Here is a 17719-nt window from a genome sequence, read left to right as displayed (position 1 = left end):
AGTTCATCCCTCCCCGCGTTTGAGTTCTGCATTTGGGTTTTATTTCCTGCCAGCCACTGCTTCACCAAGAACAAGATCAGATTCTCCTGGTCTTTTTATTTCTAAATTTCACCTTGCCATGTCATGGGCCTGGGTCTGGGAACCAAGGCTTCATGAGTGTTTATGGACTTGAGTATATTTGCTAGTTTGGTTTGGCTCACCTGGAGCACGCACCGGAAATTAACCTGCATAATGTTGTCATTTCACTGTAAATAAAGGCACTGTCTTCATTCTAAGAGTCCTGCTTCTGGGTTCTACTTTCCCCGCACCGTGACATGCCAACTTTATTCTATATTTTTTTTAAAAACAAACAAACAAACAAAAAAAACACTTTTACTTTAATGTCATTGTGAAAGTTTATTTAGGTTTTGTGTGATGTAAAAACAAATTAAATGTTTAGATTTTGTTTTAACAGAAAAAAAAGATGGAAGAAATGAGACATTAACTGAGTTGCAATTTTTTTATTTTTATCAGTAGATAAATACTCAAGCCACAAGAGCAATTACTTTGTAAGATATGTAATGATTTTTAAGACAATATGAGAAGAAACAATTGTATGTCACATCTGTGAAAATGGAGACGGACTGTTTCATCACAGCAGTGTGAAGCTTCTCTTCCTGCGAACATGATGTCCGGCAGCTCTGGTGCAGTCCGTCTTGGTACAACCACACTGCTCCACATACATGTATGTGTAGGGGACCGTGTCTCCATTCAAGCAGACCAGGTCAGCAGTGCGATTGCTGAAGTTTATCTCCTTACAGCATGAGCAGGAATGCTCCATCGCTGCTGCTGCTTTAGAGTACCTAAAGAAAGCAGGGGGCAGGTTTATTAATATAATCAAAGTGTAAAATAACAGTTTTTGTAACTTTCCAAGGAAATATGAGATAATACTAAGGTTATCCTTACATGGTGTAAGTGTTGCAGGATCCTTCACAATATGGCATATCTACCTCCTGGGCAGACTGACAACCGTTGACTGTAATATGGGTTTTCATGGACATTAACTTGCATCCCTTCTCCTTCTCCACACCTTTTACAAAAAAGATGTTGAGTTAGTTTCTTTTATTTCTATTTAATGTAAATTCATTTATCCATTCTGTTCCACTTATCGAGATTTCGTAGGCTGAAAAGGCAGGTACATCCTGGATAGGTCAACACTCTGTCATAGGGCTAACACAGACAGACAACCATTCACACCTAAATTCACACCTATGGGGAATTTAGACTCACCAGTTAACCTAACTCCACTAACTAAATGTCTTTGGACTATTGGAGGAAGACAGAGTATCCAGGGAAAACCCATGCAGACATGAGAAGTACATGCAAACTCTACAGAGAAAGATGCTGGATTCAAAACAAGTCACTTCCTGCTGTGAGGCAATAATGTTATCCACCACGCCACCATGCTGCCCCTGATTAAAATGTTATATATCAAAATGTTATACTCACAAATTTTGCAACAGCCGTTTGCTGCAGTTTGAATCGTGTCCTAACGATGAAAATATACAACATTAACAAAATTCTTTTCATTTCAGATAGATACAGTCAATCAATCAAGATACATTTTTAAAAGCATACTTACAGGTTGGCAGTTGCTCTCTTGGAAGGGTGGGCAGACAGTCTGTGAACGACTTGCTGTTAAAGTCTCACCATTCTTGACACAGGTGTAATGTTCACATTTATTCCCCGGTGGTGACCAGGTTTCTCCTTGCTAGAAAGCAGTGAGACAGATGTATACAAAAATCCACACAAACTTAGAAATATTTATTTAAATAAATAAATCAACACATTTTGCTTGTTTGGCTTAGATGAATTAACACATGAAGTTACAACCAGCTTACAGTAAAATGTTGTTTGGTTCCATTGATGTTGACAACACAGTGTGTCTGTACACACTTCCCGCAGCATTCATCTGAATCACTTTCCACATATTCATATCCCTGTGAGACACCGAGAGAGATGGCACGTTTAGCTTGTGAAGCCCAATCTAGCAAGTGACACACTAAAGACACCAAAGGAAAAAAAAAACTGGGATGTATGGTGTAAGTGAAGATGACTCCTTTATTGTCTCTTACCAGTTCACAGCTTTCTTTACATTGTTGAAACACGCAAGTTATCTTTAATAGACCAGATTTTGGGTCAATCTCATTGGAACAGGTACAATCCTGACATGCAATCACAGGAACTGAAGAACCAGGCTGGCAAAAAAAGAGAAGGTCATACATAATTATGTGCATCGTTAAAGGTAAAAAAGGTGAGAAAATGACAAATCATCTGCTTCTTATTTACCTGGTATTCAGTTTCTCTGTGAACACAAACTCTTTTAGGTTCTAGGAAAGAGTTAGACAAAGACAGGTGAATTGCATGAAAGTACACACATGTATATATATATATATATACACTGAACAAAATTATAAACGCAACACTTTTGTTTTTGCTCCCATTTTTCATTAGGTGAACTTAAAGATCTGAAACATTTTCTACATGCACAAAGGACCCATTACTATCAAATATTGTTCACAAATCTGTCTAAATCTGTTTTAGTGAGAATTTCTCCTTTGCCAAGATAATCCATCCCACCTCACAGGTGTGGCATGTCAAGGTGCTGATTAGACAGCATGAATATTGCACAGGTGCGCCTTAGACTGCCCACAATAAAAGGCCACTCTGAAATATGCCGTTTGATCACAATGCTACAGATGTCGCAAAACCAGTCAGTATCTGGTGTGGGCACCATTTGCCTCACGCAGTGCATCACATCTCCATTGCATAGAGTTGATCAGGTTGTTGATTGTGGGCTGTGGAATGTTGGTCCACTCCTCTTCAACAGCTGTGCAAAGTTGCTGAATATTGGCAGGCACTGGAACACACTGTCATATATGCCGAGCCGAGCGTCCCAAACATGCTCAATGGGTGACATGTCCAGTGAGTATGCTGGCCATGCAAGAACTGGGATGTTTTCAGCTTCCAGGAATTGTGTACAGATCCTTGCAATATGGGGCCGTACATTATCATACTGTAACATGCAGCTGAGCTTTCCTGAGATGGTTTCTGACAGTTTTTGCAAAAATTCTTTGGTTACACAAACCGATTGTTGCTACAGCTATCTGGGTGGCTGGTCTCCACCTGGTGGACCATCCTGGAGGTGAACATGCTGGATGTGGAGGTCCTGGGCTTTTGTAGTTACACGTGGTCTGCAATTGTGAGGCCAGTTAGATGTACTGCCAAATTCTCTGAAACGCCTTTGAAGATGGCTTATGGCAGAGAAATGCACATTCATGTCACAGGCAACAGCTCTGGTAGACATTCCTGCAGTTAGCATGCCAATTGCACGCTCCCTCAAAAGCTGCGACATCTGTAGCATTGTGCTGTGTGATCAAACTGCATATTTCAGAGTGGCCTTTATTGTGGGCAGTGTAAGGCACACCTGTGCAATATTCATGCTGTCTAATCAGCACCTTGACATGCCACACCTGTGAGGTGGGATGGATTATCTTGGCAAAGGAGAAGTTCTCACTAACCCAGATTTAGACAGATTTGTGAACAATATTTGATAGTAATGGGTCCTTTGTGTATATAGAAAATGTTTCAGATCTTTAAGTTCAGCTCATGAAAAATGGAAGCAAAAACAAAAGTGTTGCGTTTATATTCTTCTTCAGTGTGTGTGTGTGTATATATATATATATATATATATATATATATATATATATATATATATATATATATATGTTATATACATCTATATATATGTGTGTGTGTGTGTGTGTGTGTGTATTCAAACTGCATTAATGAGATTACCACATGTATGTTCTGCACAGCATTTTCCATTAGGGACACTGACAACTGGCTTATATCCAATTGGACAGTTCATATTGGTGACTGGGCAGGTGTTAGGTTGACATTCTGTAGAGATCGTGGCACAGTGAGAAACTACCACAATCAAATAACACTCTGGAAAAACGAGCTTTGATACTACATATCTTACGGCAAACATAGGTAAAACAGCAGGGGTCGGATGGACTGGTCTGGTTGACAAGGACAAACCCAGGGGCAGAGCAGTTTGTAGTGGCCGGTGGTGGTGGGCACACTTTAGGCTTGCAAGTCACAGTCTTGGTGGATTCTTCACAGATGCAGTCCTGGCATTTGTACTCAAATCTTTCATTGAACTGAAAGAATAAACCACAATAAATATTATTTTTCTCTTGCAAGTAAACAATAAAGACTAGAATTTCAGGTCAAAAGAAAGAAGAAGATCACCTCACGAGGAATGCCCTCAGGATCAAGACATCCTGTTGGAAAATAAAAACAGTCACTGAAACTATATCATATACTTAGGTCAGTAGTAGTAAATTGAAAATATTACAAAAAGTAATTACCACATTTTTCAACACATATTCCAGACTCCTGGTTGAAAAGTTTCATTCCATCAGGACAAAAGCAGCCCTCTGTAGTGTAGTTCATAGTTGGTCCACTTGGACTGTGAAGTAAGTTACAGTGAAAGAGCAGTTAAATTCATTCAGTTAAGTTGATAGACAGTGTCACTTTTACTTATTGCCACAGTAAACATTTATTTATTGCCACATTTTGTTATGATCATAGCCCCTGGAAATGTTTTTGCATAGTTTTGGGGAAACGTACTTGTCTTCACAGGTTGGCTGTTCTGCAGGACCACAAGGCTTGTAAACTTTGCCTAATGGGCATTCACCAGCTGATGATAAAGGAAAGAACTTCATTGTTTTGTGTTTTGGTTTTTATATACATGCTGACAAAATGTCACTTGTGATTCCAACCAATTCTAATCATTTACAAAATGATGAGGTGTTGCTTACCACACAGTGTGGTGTGGTTCCTCCAGTAAATGCAAACTCCAGCCTGAGCACAGGCTGCAGCATAAGTCTGTAAACTTGTACACTCCACTGTTGGATTTGAAACGTGACAGCTATCAAAAATACAACCTCTGTAGAAATTTTCTGGAGAGACAAATGGATGGCACTCTGCAAAGAGACTATTTTAACAAAAGACACAAAAATAAATTTCTTTTAAGTGCAAACTGTTAATAGTACAGGACTAAACTGTTGGGACAGATCAGATAATGCTTACGTAGTTTTAAGTAGGTCACACATGGAGTCTGGTTTGCATGGAGCTAAGGTAGGTGGTGGTTCAGGTGCACTGGTGGGTAGTGCAGGTGGTGTTGGGCAGTTGGGTTTGTAAGGGTCTTCAACAGGCCAATAGTCAGCCATCACCGCACAGCTTTCCACCAGCTTACCTCCAGGTAACATGCAATCATCAGCCTGGTTATTGTTGCATGTTCCTGACAATAGTAAAAAAACGGTTAATATTGCACTATAACCTCAAACTAACAGTTGAGAAATATGGCCACTTTGGTGAACTTTCTTACCACAGTGGCCCTGTGTGTTTTTGCCAAAGTACTGGAACGGAAGGGTTACACTGAAGCCAGTTATTCCAAATGTAATAACCACTTTTAGGCGAGGAATCTCTAAAATCAGGTTAAGACCGGAATTCATGATCTTAACACCTTGTTGAGAATAAGGTAGGTTCAAACTTTCTCCATTTTTCAGTACCTACAAGAGAATAATTGCACCATATGTAAAAATATACTATAAAAATAGTCTATCTTGGTTATTTTGCAGTATCATACAATAAAATATAGGCAATCATACATGCATAAATTTACCTCCAACTGTGCAGCTCCAATAAGATTATGATTAATGAGTGTGATGACTTGTGATACATATGATACTATTATCGATCGTGGACAAGAAACATCTTCAGTTGGATCACAAAAGACATTCTCAATATAAATCTCCAAATTATGTATCGGTAAAATCTCTTTCATCAAAACATAAGTACAGTTTCCTTGATAACTGTAGTAAAGTCCATCAAACGTGACGTAATGTGGATCTCCCCACCCTTCACATACACCTGAAAAGAACGAAAAAGTATTTAAGGGAGGAGAAAAAACATGTAGGGAATAAATGTTTTAAACCTACAGAATAACTTACAGTCACAAGTATAATATTGACAGCAGTAGTACTCGTCATACACCAGAACTGGTTTCTTTCCATTGGTGCAAGTTATGTTTTGAAGCAGTGGACATTCATATGGAATAATTTCTATTGTGTTGTTCTCTATGCATCTGGCCATGGTACAGTTGCACAAATAGAAGGTCTCATTTTGCTTGAAGAAAAGAGCACAAACAGAAAGAGTAAAGTTATTTTAAGATATTTTTTTTGGCGAAAAACCTATTCAAGAAGTTTGTTACTGAAAAAGTGAAAATAATCCAAATGTAGTTAAATACAGAGTTATTGAAAACATTTTTATATTTAATGGGTCTTACTGAGACACCCCAATCAGGACAGTCAGGTGGAGGAGGAAGAGTTGTCGTTGGAGATGTGGTGGTAGTGTGCACGGGAGTTGTCGTTGGAGATGTGGTGGTAGTGTGGACGGGAGTTGTCGTTGGAGATGTGGTGGTAGTGTGGACGGGAGTTGTCGTTGGAGATGTGGTGGTAGTGTGGACGGGAGTTGTCGTTGGAGATGTGGTGGTAGTGTGGACGGGAGTTGTCGTTGGAGATGTGGTGGTAGTGTGCACGGGAGTTGTCGTTGGAGATGTGGTGGTAGTGTGGACGGGAGTTGTCGTTGGAGATGTGGTGGTAGTGTGGACGGGAGTTGTCGTTGGAGATGTGGTGGTAGTGTGCACGGGAGTTGTCGTTGGAGATGTGGTGGTAGTGTGCACGGGAGTTGTCGTTGGAGATGTGGTGGTAGTGTGGACGGGAGTTGTCGTTGGAGATGTGGTGGTAGTGTGGACGGGAGTTGTCGTTGGAGATGTGGTGGTAGTGTGGACGGGAGTTGTCGTTGGAGATGTGGTGGTAGTGTGGACGGGAGTTGTCGTTGGAGATGTGGTGGTAGTGTGGACGGGAGTTGTCGTTGGAGATGTGGTGGTAGTGTGGACGGGAGTTGTCGTTGGAGATGTGGTGGTAGTGTGCACGGGAGTTGTCGTTGGAGATGTGGTGGTAGTGTGCACGGGAGTTGTCGTTGGAGATGTGGTGGTAGTGTGGACGGGAGTTGTCGTTGGAGATGTGGTGGTAGTGTGCACGGGAGTTGTCGTTGTAGTTGTGGTGGTAGTGTGGACGGGAGTTGTCGTTGGAGATGTGGTGGTAGTGTGGACGGGAGTTGTCGTTGGAGATGTGGTGGTAGTGTGCACGGGAGTTGTCGTTGGAGATGTGGTGGTAGTGTGCACGGGAGTTGTCGTTGGAGATGTGGTGGTAGTGTGGACGGGAGTTGTCGTTGGAGATGTGGTGGTAGTGTGGACGGGAGTTGTCGTTGGAGATGTGGTGGTAGTGTGCACGGGAGTTGTCGTTGGAGATGTGGTGGTAGTGTGCACGGGAGTTGTCGTTGGAGATGTGGTGGTAGTGTGCACGGGAGTTGTCGTTGGAGATGTGGTGGTAGTGTGCACGGGAGTTGTCGTTGGAGATGTGGTGGTAGTGTGGACGGGAGTTGTCGTTGGAGATGTGGTGGTAGTGTGGACGGGAGTTGTCGTTGGAGATGTGGTGGTAGTGTGCACGGGAGTTGTCGTTGCAGATGTGGTGGTAGTGTGGACGGGAGTTGTCGTTGCAGATGTGGTGGTAGTGTGGACGGGAGTTGTCGTTGGAGATGTGGTGGTAGTGTGCACGGGAGTTGTCGTTGGAGATGTGGTGGTAGTGTGGACGGGAGTTGTCGTTGGAGATGTGGTGGTAGTGTGGACGGGAGTTGTCGTTGGAGATGTGGTGGTAGTGTGCACGGGAGTTGTCGTTGGAGATGTGGTGGTAGTGTGGACGGGAGTTGTCGTTGGAGATGTGGTGGTAGTGTGCACGGGAGTTGTGGTTGGAGATGTGGTGGTAGTGTGGACGGGAGTTGTCGTTGGAGATGTGGTGGTAGTGTGCACGGGAGTTGTCGTTGGAGATGTGGTGGTAGTGTGCACGGGAGTTGTCGTTGTAGTTGTGGTGGTAGTGTGCACGGGAGTTGTCGTTGTAGTGGTAGTGTGCACGGGAGTTGTCGTTGGAGATGTGGTGGTAGTGTGGACGGGAGTTGTCGTTGGAGATGTGGTGGTAGTGTGCACGGGAGTTGTCGTTGGAGATGTGGTGGTAGTGTGGACGGGAGTTGTCGTTGGAGATGTGGTGGTAGTGTGCACGGGAGTTGTCGTTAGAGATGTGGTGGTAGTGTGCACGGGAGTTGTCGTTGGAGATGTGGTGGTAGTGTGGACGGGAGTTGTCGTTGGAGATGTGGTGGTAGTGTGGACGGGAGTTGTCGTTGGAGATGTGGTGGTAGTGTGGACGGGAGTTGTCGTTGGAGATGTGGTGGTAGTGTGCACGGGAGTTGTCGTTGGAGATGTGGTGGTAGTGTGCACGGGAGTTGTCGTTGGAGATGTGGTGGTAGTGTGCACGGGAGTTGTCGTTGGAGATGTGGTGGTAGTGTGCACGGGAGTTGTCGTTGGAGATGTGGTGGTAGTGTGGACGGGAGTTGTCGTTGCAGATGTGGTGGTAGTGTGGACGGGAGTTGTCGTTGGAGATGTGGTGGTAGTGTGCACGGGAGTTGTCGTTGGAGATGTGGTGGTAGTGTGGACGGGAGTTGTCGTTGGAGATGTGGTGGTAGTGTGGACGGGAGTTGTCGTTGGAGATGTGGTGGTAGTGTGCACGGGAGTTGTCGTTGGAGATGTGGTGGTAGTGTGCACGGGAGTTGTCGTTGGAGATGTGGTGGTAGTGTGCACGGGAGTTGTCGTTGGAGATGTGGTGGTAGTGTGCACGGGAGTTGTCGTTGGAGATGTGGTGGTAGTGTGGACGGGAGTTGTCGTTGGAGATGTGGTGGTAGTGTGCACGGGAGTTGTCGTTGGAGATGTGGTGGTAGTGTGGACGGGAGTTGTCGTTGGAGATGTGGTGGTAGTGTGGACGGGAGTTGTCGTTGGAGATGTGGTGGTAGTGTGCACGGGAGTTGTCGTTGGAGATGTGGTGGTAGTGTGCACGGGAGTTGTCGTTGGAGATGTGGTGGTAGTGTGCACGGGAGTTGTCGTTGGAGATGTGGTGGTAGTGTGGACGGGAGTTGTCGTTGGAGATGTGGTGGTAGTGTGGACGGGAGTTGTCGTTGGAGATGTGGTGGTAGTGTGCACGGGAGTTGTCGTTGGAGATGTGGTGGTAGTGTGCACGGGAGTTGTCGTTGGAGATGTGGTGGTAGTGTGGACGGGAGTTGTCGTTGGAGATGTGGTGGTAGTGTGGACGGGAGTTGTCGTTGGAGATGTGGTGGTAGTGTGGACGGGAGTTGTCGTTGGAGATGTGGTGGTAGTGTGGACGGGAGTTGTCGTTGGAGATGTGGTGGTAGTGTGGACGGGAGTTGTCGTTGGAGATGTGGTGGTAGTGTGGACGGGAGTTGTCGTTGGAGATGTGGTGGTAGTGTGCACGGGAGTTGTCGTTGGAGATGTGGTGGTAGTGTGCACGGGAGTTGTCGTTGGAGATGTGGTGGTAGTGTGCACGGGAGTTGTCGTTGGAGATGTGGTGGTAGTGTGGACGGGAGTTGTCGTTGGAGATGTGGTGGTAGTGTGGACGGGAGTTGTCGTTGGAGATGTGGTGGTAGTGTGCACGGGAGTTGTCGTTGTCGTTGTGGTGGTAGTGTGCACGGGAGTTGTCGTTGTAGTTGTGGTGGTAGTTGTTGTAGGAGCTGGAGTTGTGGTTGAACATATCACACAACATACCCTGATCTTGTAGTCGAAACACTTTGCTGGACGGCTTGTCTGTTCCTCTGCTCTACATATTAAACCAATGTCCTTATCACAAGTAACACTTTGTTTAGTTTCTTCCACAAAGTCATCAAAGGGAATGGTCGGGTAAAGTACTGCTCTGCATTCAATTTCTTCAATATTGTTACATATTTGTTGACCAGCATCTGTGATGTTTTTGTACGTTTCCCAGTCACTTTTGTCCGTTGGATCATCCACATCATACCAGTCTGACCACTCACATTTGTCACCTGGAATGCAAGTTGTAGTGTGCATAGTAGTTGTAGTTGGAGATGTGGTGGTAGTGGGCAAGGTAGTTGTGGTTGGAGATGTGGTGGTATGGTGCACAGGAGTTGTAGTTGGAGATGTGGTGGTAGTGGGCACGGTAGTTGTAGTTGGAGATGTTGTTGTTGTTGTAGTTGTGGTGGTGGGAGGAGTAGTTGTAGTTGACCCTGGACATATATCCACACAGGTTTGGTTTTTCTCATCAAATAAGGGCTTATCTTCTGGGCATGCAGGGTAACAGCCTGTAAAAAAAGAAATCACATAATAAAACCTTATTTAACATTTCTGAATGGCACAGCTATCTGATTTAAGGTCATACAAATTGACACTCTTTAACCTCCTACCTTCCAGGGTGGGTATCGGATTCAAACATACGCCTTCTGGATTCAAACAGGTTTTGTAGCACGGGGTGTGGCAAGGGTTGTAGTGCCACCTGCATTCCTTTGGGCCGTTGTAGTAATCACAATAGACAGCTAAGAAATAAGGGATACAAATGATGCCATTTATTTAGACAATTAAAATGTTGATGGAAATATATGAAATTTCTATGTGTATTATGAATGTCAGTCCACTTTATACAATCTTACATTAGAATTTTATAAGGGGATTGAAAGAAATACTTAGTTTGAGGTATATTTTGGAATTTCATTCAAACTTTTCATGATCGAGCTCTTTAAGTGATATAATAAAAAGATGGTACTGAGATTAATTATAATTGACTCTGACTATATTATAAATTGAGTTTATATTGAACCAAAGGGACTAGAAAGAGAGCATATTTCTCCTATAATGGCTTCCCTTCACTGGGTCACTGTTAATTCCAGAATTGAATTCAAAATCCTGCTTCCCACATACAAGGTGGTAAATAATCAGGCCCCATCTTATCTTAATGACCTCATAGTACCATATCACCCCAGTAGAACACTTCGCTCCCAAACTGCAGGCTTACTTGTTGTTCCCATTCCCAGAGCCCATTCCTACAAAATTGCTTGAAGACGTCCTGCCACTAATTAATGCTTCAATCTCTATTTATCGGCTATGTACCACAGGCCTTCAAGTTGGCAGTTGTTAAACCATTACTTCAAAAACCATCTCTAGACCGAGCGGTCTTAGCTAATTATAGGCCAATATCCAACCTTCCTTTCATATCAAAAATTCTTCAAAGGGTAGTTGTCAAACAGCTAAGTGATCATCTGCAGAGGAATAGCTTGTTTGAAGAGTTTCAGTCAGGTTTCAGAGCTCACCCAAAGCGCTTTACAGCGCCATTATTCATTCACTCTCACATTCATACACTGGTGCAGGCAAGCTACAGGCAAGCTACAGTTGTACAGTTGTGACAGATGCGAGGCTGCCATATCGCGCCATCGGCCCCTCTAGCCAACACCAGTAGGCGGGAGGGTAAAGTGTCTTTCACTTCAGGAGGTAATGTTCATAAGTTGATTTGATTTTCTTCAGTTTTTGATCAGTTGCAGAAGATTTTTAAAGGGGTTATATTATATAAAAGACCAGGCCAGGAAAATCTCCTTCATATTTTTTCTGTGTTTTATCCTCAGTTACTTTGCCACAAAGGCATCTGCTGTGATGCTTACAACTCCGATGAAGTCTCACAAGTGTCAGCTTTGTTTTTATACATAGATATAAAAAATATGGATATGTACTGATAAACGATCAGAATTATAATATTTTCGACTGTCGGAGTCAAAATTGAATAGAATCCAATCAGGACTGAATTGAATCAGGACCTGTGATTGAATCACTGAAATCAGTGACAATACCAGCCCTAGTGGGAATATATTTGTAAAATGAGAGAATTAAGTTTCAGACGTTTCATACACTTCCAAAAACATGTGTCCAGTTTGGTCCTTGTGGTTATTAAGTGTAGCTTGATACAGAAAAGGTCAGGTTTATTAATTAATAACAATATCAAAATGCAAAAAAACACAAAAAATGATTGGGTATGTTTCCTGATCAGACTAATATCTGTAGTTGGCCTCAAAGACATGTGTCAGAAAAGGTTGGAAAATTGAATAAATTTTTTTTTTTTTTTACTTACGACAGATCTCTGGAGTTCTCCATGCAACGCAAACATCATGCTCATTGCAAGCCTGAGCATAAGCTGCGACCGCTGTGCAGAAACATTCACAGTCTCCTCCAGTGTCGCAGGCACACGAGTCTTTCACACAGTTTTCATAAAATGGAAAAGGGCTAACCTGTACAGTGGTGCAAAATTGATGATGATTTTTTTTAGTAAAGTGTTTCATAATTGCATGATTTGCAAACTGAAAAACTGTCATTACCTTTTTGTGGCATTCTTTAAATGTTTTTCCAATTATGATGGTACACATCATTTTTGCCCACTGATGTCGACCGGATGTTACTGCGCAAGGATCAATGTTCGCCTCCACATCTGGACAAGAGCTAGACACTTTCCAGCTGTTTGCAAATTCAAGTGGATTGCTCACCACCAGCTGACCCTGGGTGGTGTAGTCATTCTGTCCATCGCCATCAAAATTTCCACAAAGGCCACACACCTCTCCCTGTGCAGTCACAGAAAAGAATCCCTTGAGCAATGTGTGAGGCTGATAAATATAAAATGGTGCTTTACATTTGCCATAAATTTCATTAATGGCTTAATTAAAAGGCTTTAAGAATTTTTTTTTCTTTTTTAGAAATGATTCTGTCTAATTTTTCGGTATGTGGTACTGAAAAAAACAACTATGTGTTGAGACAAAAAAGGGTACACTGCGTTAATAATATCAAAACTTTAATGTAAGAATTTAATGTAACAGTTACTGTGACTCACACTGTGCACTGGTTCCAGCAGGATCCGAACAGCTGTTTTGCGATCCCACATCACTGCCACACCGATGACAGATTCTACAACCACATACAAGCCAACCTTCCTTATTCTGTACTGGATATGAGGCCCATGTCCCAGCTCATCCTCTTCAAATTTTCTCTTTGATAGTTTGATTTCCATTCTCTGTAATGAAGGAAAGGAAATTTCTGTTGGTTCAACTGTAATGCTAAAAACACATTATTTTGGATTTACTATTATTGGCATAATAAAACTGGCAAATGTTTGTATCTGGTCTTACCCCCAGTTGAATTCTGACTTTTTTAGAGCAGGTGGTGCCCGTAGAGCCACAAGGTACATTTTCAGTGATAACTCCAAAGTTGTTGTGCACTGTTTTATTGCCACAGTTGTTCTGTAAAAAAGAAGAAAAGAAAAAAGGGGAATTGTTAAACTTTGCGTTTCTTGTAGTTAAGGTATAACATAATAGGAGCAAGATCATACACTCACACGTTATATATCGACGAACTGCCTTTGAATCTTTTTGTAATGAATTTTGGAGTCACAGTGTAGGTAATTCATACGTCTTAACTATGTATAAAATCTTTACATTTAGAAAAAAAGATTTTCTGATACCTGATATTATTATTGTCTTTATTATTATTATTATTATTATTATTATTATAGCTATAATAGCTAGTAGCTATTATTATTATTATTATATAATAGCTCCTCGCAATTTTTTAGTAAGTAATTGCATTTGGTAAACAAAAGATACATTCACACTGTATCTTTTTTTTTTTCAAAGGAAATTAGTGTTGTATAACTGACTTTACTTCAAATAGTTTAGAGTTTATTTTTAAGAGAAACAAATGGATGAGGACATGATGAGGTGAATTTAGGATACAGTTGTGCTTTGGATGATTTTGGTATGCATTATTTACCTTTACAGCAATATAGCCACACTGTCCTTGAAATGCATATTTTTTCTGATCAAATGTGGTGTAGTGACCACTTCCATAAATAATGCAAGTTCCTGGACATTTTTTCTCTGTGCATGTCCATTTTCCACTTTGGCAGGTACTAAATGTATCAAAAAAGGTAAATATAATAAAGTTTCAATACTGTGAGAAAAACATGTTATATATATGAAATACTGTTTATTATCTGTTTATTACTCTACAATAATTAATTAGAAAATAAGGTCCTACCAGGTGTTGCACTGGTTAGGTATTCGTGTTCCGGAGACATAGAGATGGCCATCATGCTTGCATGGACAGTCACTTTCTTTCACACAGAAACCTTTACCATCATCAAGGAGGCCACTGGGACACCGACAACCAGATTCACACTCGGTGGCATCCTGGGAGGATAGAAAGACAACATTGATAAAAAATAAAATAAAAAATTTCAGACACTGTTAAAAATTGTCATTCAAAAGTGCCTACTACTGAGTGTATGTGTATAACATTAAATAATTAGATTCTGTTTTTTGAGACTGAGAGGTCAGCTAAAGCACAGCATCAAAAACAACTCACACAATCATCATTGTCCAGATTTAAACAAGTTCGAGCACACTGCACTCCAACAACTCCTGTGCTTGCAGTGGAGCAGTTGAAGTATTCTTTAGGAGAAGGGCAAGATGTAGAAACTGTAAGAAAAAAGTACAAATTGCTTTAATATACTGTATATTGTCTTAACAAAATGCTTGCATTGAAGAAGGAAAAAAAAAACTGACTTGACATGCGGTTTCTCCCAGAATGGCAATGAAGAACTCCGTTAGTGCATACACTAGAAAAAGACACCAAAATATAAAAGTATAAATCCATCCCACTACATGTATTACAGTCCTGCTTAATCCTTAGTTTGGGATGTTTCATTTGAAATCCTGAAATGACTCACCAGCGCTCGTTGTTGATACTGATGGACTTGCCTGACTTAACATAGACTTCATTATGGTAACAGGGACACTTTGTCACTGGGACACAGATGCCGTTGTCATCTAGGTAGTGACCCTCAGCGCAGGAACAGCCATCCACAGGCAAGAAATCAGAGGTGCAGCTCTGCTGCTTTAAGCTCAGTGATCTGCAAGTCAGCTGGCATCTCTGATGTTTGTAAGAGAAGGTCTGAGATTCTGGGCAGTTCTTGGTGTATTTGTCTGTTTTACGGAAAATTTAAAACTGATTACGTCATAGTTTGGACTAACTGATAAAAGAGAACATGCTCATCAAACTTCATTACTGAGCTGTTTCAGACACCCTTACCGCACACATTCTCTCTCCAGTCTGTCATGAACACTCCCTTTGATGCACAAGCTCTGGCATAGGAGGAGAAAACAGCACACAGGCAGTCCTCGCTCTTCTCACAGTTACAGCTAGCATAAGTACATCGCTGCAGAAAACAGTGAACACATTTTTATTGTATTACAGTCCCACTGTATTCAGTTTAAGGACAAACAGAGAGGTTTTGTTGTACCTTGTAGTAAATCTCAGGATCCACCACAGAATGGCACTCTGCAAAGGTACTATTTGGCTGTCGTAGCAAGGTGCACCAGTGTTTGGCATACATTTCTACAAGTAGATGAGTAATAATTTTAATTTCTTGTTTATATTTCTTACTTGTTCAAATATGTTGCATTTAGAGGCTGGAAAATCAGTTTCAAGCAAATGACAGCAATACAGAAATACACTTGATGGACAAAAGAAACTTTCCAGTTTACCATTTTCCATACTGAGAGAACAAGGGTCATCAAGTCTGTCTTCTCTGTCTTGGCATACATGGCCAGCCTTCCAGGAGTTACTAAAAGCTGCTGCACTTCCCTCCACAATTCCCTGACGAGTGTTCATGTCATCAGACAGGACCATGTTGTAGTTCCCACATAAACCTAAAAATTACAGATATTTTAGAAAGAAATTATAATGAAATGCAAATAAGGATGCCAAATAAACAAATATCTGAAACCAAGTGATTTTTAATGGCTTGCTAACTGGGTGGTATTCAGAATGGGGCGATCCTGAGATCATCTTTGGTCACATAAAACACAATTTCTCAAGCATGCTCTGGGTCTACCTCAGTGTCTCCTACCCACCTAACCTTCCACATAAGATTTTCATTTAGGCACGATAATTAGCTGCCCACACCATCTTAGCTGGTTCCTTTTCTTCTGAAGAAACTAACACTCTACTCTGAGTTCCCTCATTATGTCTAAATTCCTTGCCCCAGCTCTATTAGTGGGCAAGGCCCTTTATATCAGCCTAGTAGCCAAAACTGGTTTAAAGGCACATCCCTGGTCACCCGGCCTCCAAAATAACATGTTGCTCTCTCACCAGACCTCGATATGCTGTTACAAACCCAAAATTATGACCAAGTGTTTCAAGTGTTTAATTTTTAAAGAAATACAAAGAGCAATAAATAGTTATTTAATAAATGCATATTAGTCCTCATGATATAATGCTTAAAGGCTAACGTAAAACTTACCACGTGTCTTTTCTCTGTAGCTCTGCTCCAGGCTGACATAGACTTGCATCAGAGGCACATGTTGGATTTGAATTTGCAAACCAAAACTGGTCTGGAGGATGATGTGAAAGGATGAAGCGTGGAATATACTGATGTCCCCTGCGAATAAAAAGAAACACAAAAATCACTTTGCCTAACTTCTTATGTATCAGCATGAATGAAAGTAACATCTTAAATCTTAAGTTCCTTATTTTCTGACCAACCTGAGAAGTACGGCAAACTGATACTCTGCATATTCTGCTTTACTGTGCCATCAGCAGTGAATGTTAACACCTGAATAAAAACAGAATTGATCATTAGAATGTTGCAGCTGTCAGTATCTATTTAAAGCATGAGCCCAGTATTGTCATGTCTGTGGGCGTTTATCAATATGCGTACTTGTGCGTACTTGCGTTCTCGTGTACTCGTGATACGTCATCAGTCGGAGACCAAGTACTGTTCCAATTCGAAGTACGCATCAAGCCGAGAACGCGAAAAAGTCCCGGATGTGTTCTCGCTCCGCCCGTTTTATCGAGCATGCATCGGTGTGGACTTGGTACAGCTAAATATCCCAGAATGCATTTCGTCCAAAACTCAACAGCGGACTCCCGGCACACTCCCCCCCGTTCGCGGTCTTCTCACTACTCAGGTTAAAGAAACCCCAGCAGCTGTCTATCGTATTGAGTGTCCACTAAAATAGAAATAAAAGCGTTCTAACATCTCACCTGCTTGTTTTTATTAAGGTATGTACACGTATGTACATGTACACTATTTTTATTAATAGAGGTTTCACTACTGAGGTTAAAAATGATATATAAGTCACTTAGATCACTTCTAAATGTTAATGTTTGGTTTATTTCAGTGTTTTATTTGTTCCTGAGTAAACCGGTTTGGCTGTGATTAAAGTTAAGCTTCATAACATGTTACTCACAGTTAAATTAAGAGGGGATGGCAGTAAAAACTCCGGACCTGTGACATCATCACGTACGCAGGTGTTCCAATTGTACATATCGCGAGTCCGTGCTCGCGTTCTCGGCGGGTACGTACTCCCGTGCGTTCTCGGCGAGTACGTACTCACCGAGAACGCGAGTACGTACTCGCGTACTTGGGCATTGATAAACGGCCGCTGTGTCCCAGTTCAGGGTATGCACGCTTGAAGTACGCATTTCAAGTGCGAGTACGTCACCACCACGCAACGACGGCTGTCCCAATTCAAAGTGCACTTCAAATGCATACTCCAAATGCGCCCTCGATTTCCCCAAATATCAAGCGTGGTCCGGTGCATGCTTCGTGGTCCCATATATCCCACAATTCATAGCGCGGCGGTGGGTGTGGATAATTTT

The 17719-nt window shown here is 41.9% G+C and overlaps 1 protein-coding gene across 1 annotated transcript in view; it reads right to left on the bottom strand.

The window, feature by feature from the left end:
• Positions 1-485: 485 nt before the first annotated feature.
• The window catches only part of LOC102078430 (mucin-2), a 23238-nt gene continuing 6004 nt past the window's right edge, over positions 486-17719 (bottom strand). Inside the window, exons 11-45 of the mRNA XM_025908461.1 lie at positions 16601-16670; positions 16359-16496; positions 15601-15765; positions 15357-15451; positions 15146-15272; positions 14784-15039; positions 14620-14672; positions 14420-14532; positions 14093-14244; positions 13826-13964; positions 13186-13296; positions 12891-13070; positions 12385-12624; positions 12141-12297; positions 10432-10560; positions 9507-10329; positions 7985-8000; positions 6398-6529; positions 6063-6237; positions 5735-5982; positions 5438-5621; positions 5140-5350; positions 4869-5044; positions 4678-4747; positions 4416-4516; positions 4297-4328; positions 4025-4205; positions 3838-3942; positions 2329-2369; positions 2115-2237; positions 1881-1979; positions 1622-1750; positions 1489-1528; positions 946-1069; positions 486-842 (exon numbers count right to left, since the gene is read on the bottom strand). Coding sequence (XP_025764246.1) covers positions 632-842; positions 946-1069; positions 1489-1528; positions 1622-1750; positions 1881-1979; positions 2115-2237; positions 2329-2369; positions 3838-3942; positions 4025-4205; positions 4297-4328; positions 4416-4516; positions 4678-4747; positions 4869-5044; positions 5140-5350; positions 5438-5621; positions 5735-5982; positions 6063-6237; positions 6398-6529; positions 7985-8000; positions 9507-10329; positions 10432-10560; positions 12141-12297; positions 12385-12624; positions 12891-13070; positions 13186-13296; positions 13826-13964; positions 14093-14244; positions 14420-14532; positions 14620-14672; positions 14784-15039; positions 15146-15272; positions 15357-15451; positions 15601-15765; positions 16359-16496; positions 16601-16670 — 5346 coding nt within the window. The 3' untranslated portion in view covers positions 486-631. The remainder of the gene's footprint in view (positions 843-945; positions 1070-1488; positions 1529-1621; positions 1751-1880; positions 1980-2114; positions 2238-2328; positions 2370-3837; positions 3943-4024; positions 4206-4296; positions 4329-4415; positions 4517-4677; positions 4748-4868; positions 5045-5139; positions 5351-5437; positions 5622-5734; positions 5983-6062; positions 6238-6397; positions 6530-7984; positions 8001-9506; positions 10330-10431; positions 10561-12140; positions 12298-12384; positions 12625-12890; positions 13071-13185; positions 13297-13825; positions 13965-14092; positions 14245-14419; positions 14533-14619; positions 14673-14783; positions 15040-15145; positions 15273-15356; positions 15452-15600; positions 15766-16358; positions 16497-16600; positions 16671-17719) is intronic.

Source organism: Oreochromis niloticus, linkage group LG7 (genome assembly GCF_001858045.2).
Source record: "Oreochromis niloticus isolate F11D_XX linkage group LG7, O_niloticus_UMD_NMBU, whole genome shotgun sequence".
Classification (NCBI taxonomy): domain Eukaryota; kingdom Metazoa; phylum Chordata; class Actinopteri; order Cichliformes; family Cichlidae; genus Oreochromis; species Oreochromis niloticus.
The sequence above is the reverse complement of the archived record's forward strand: the minus strand, read 5'-3'. Positions and strand labels throughout refer to the sequence as shown.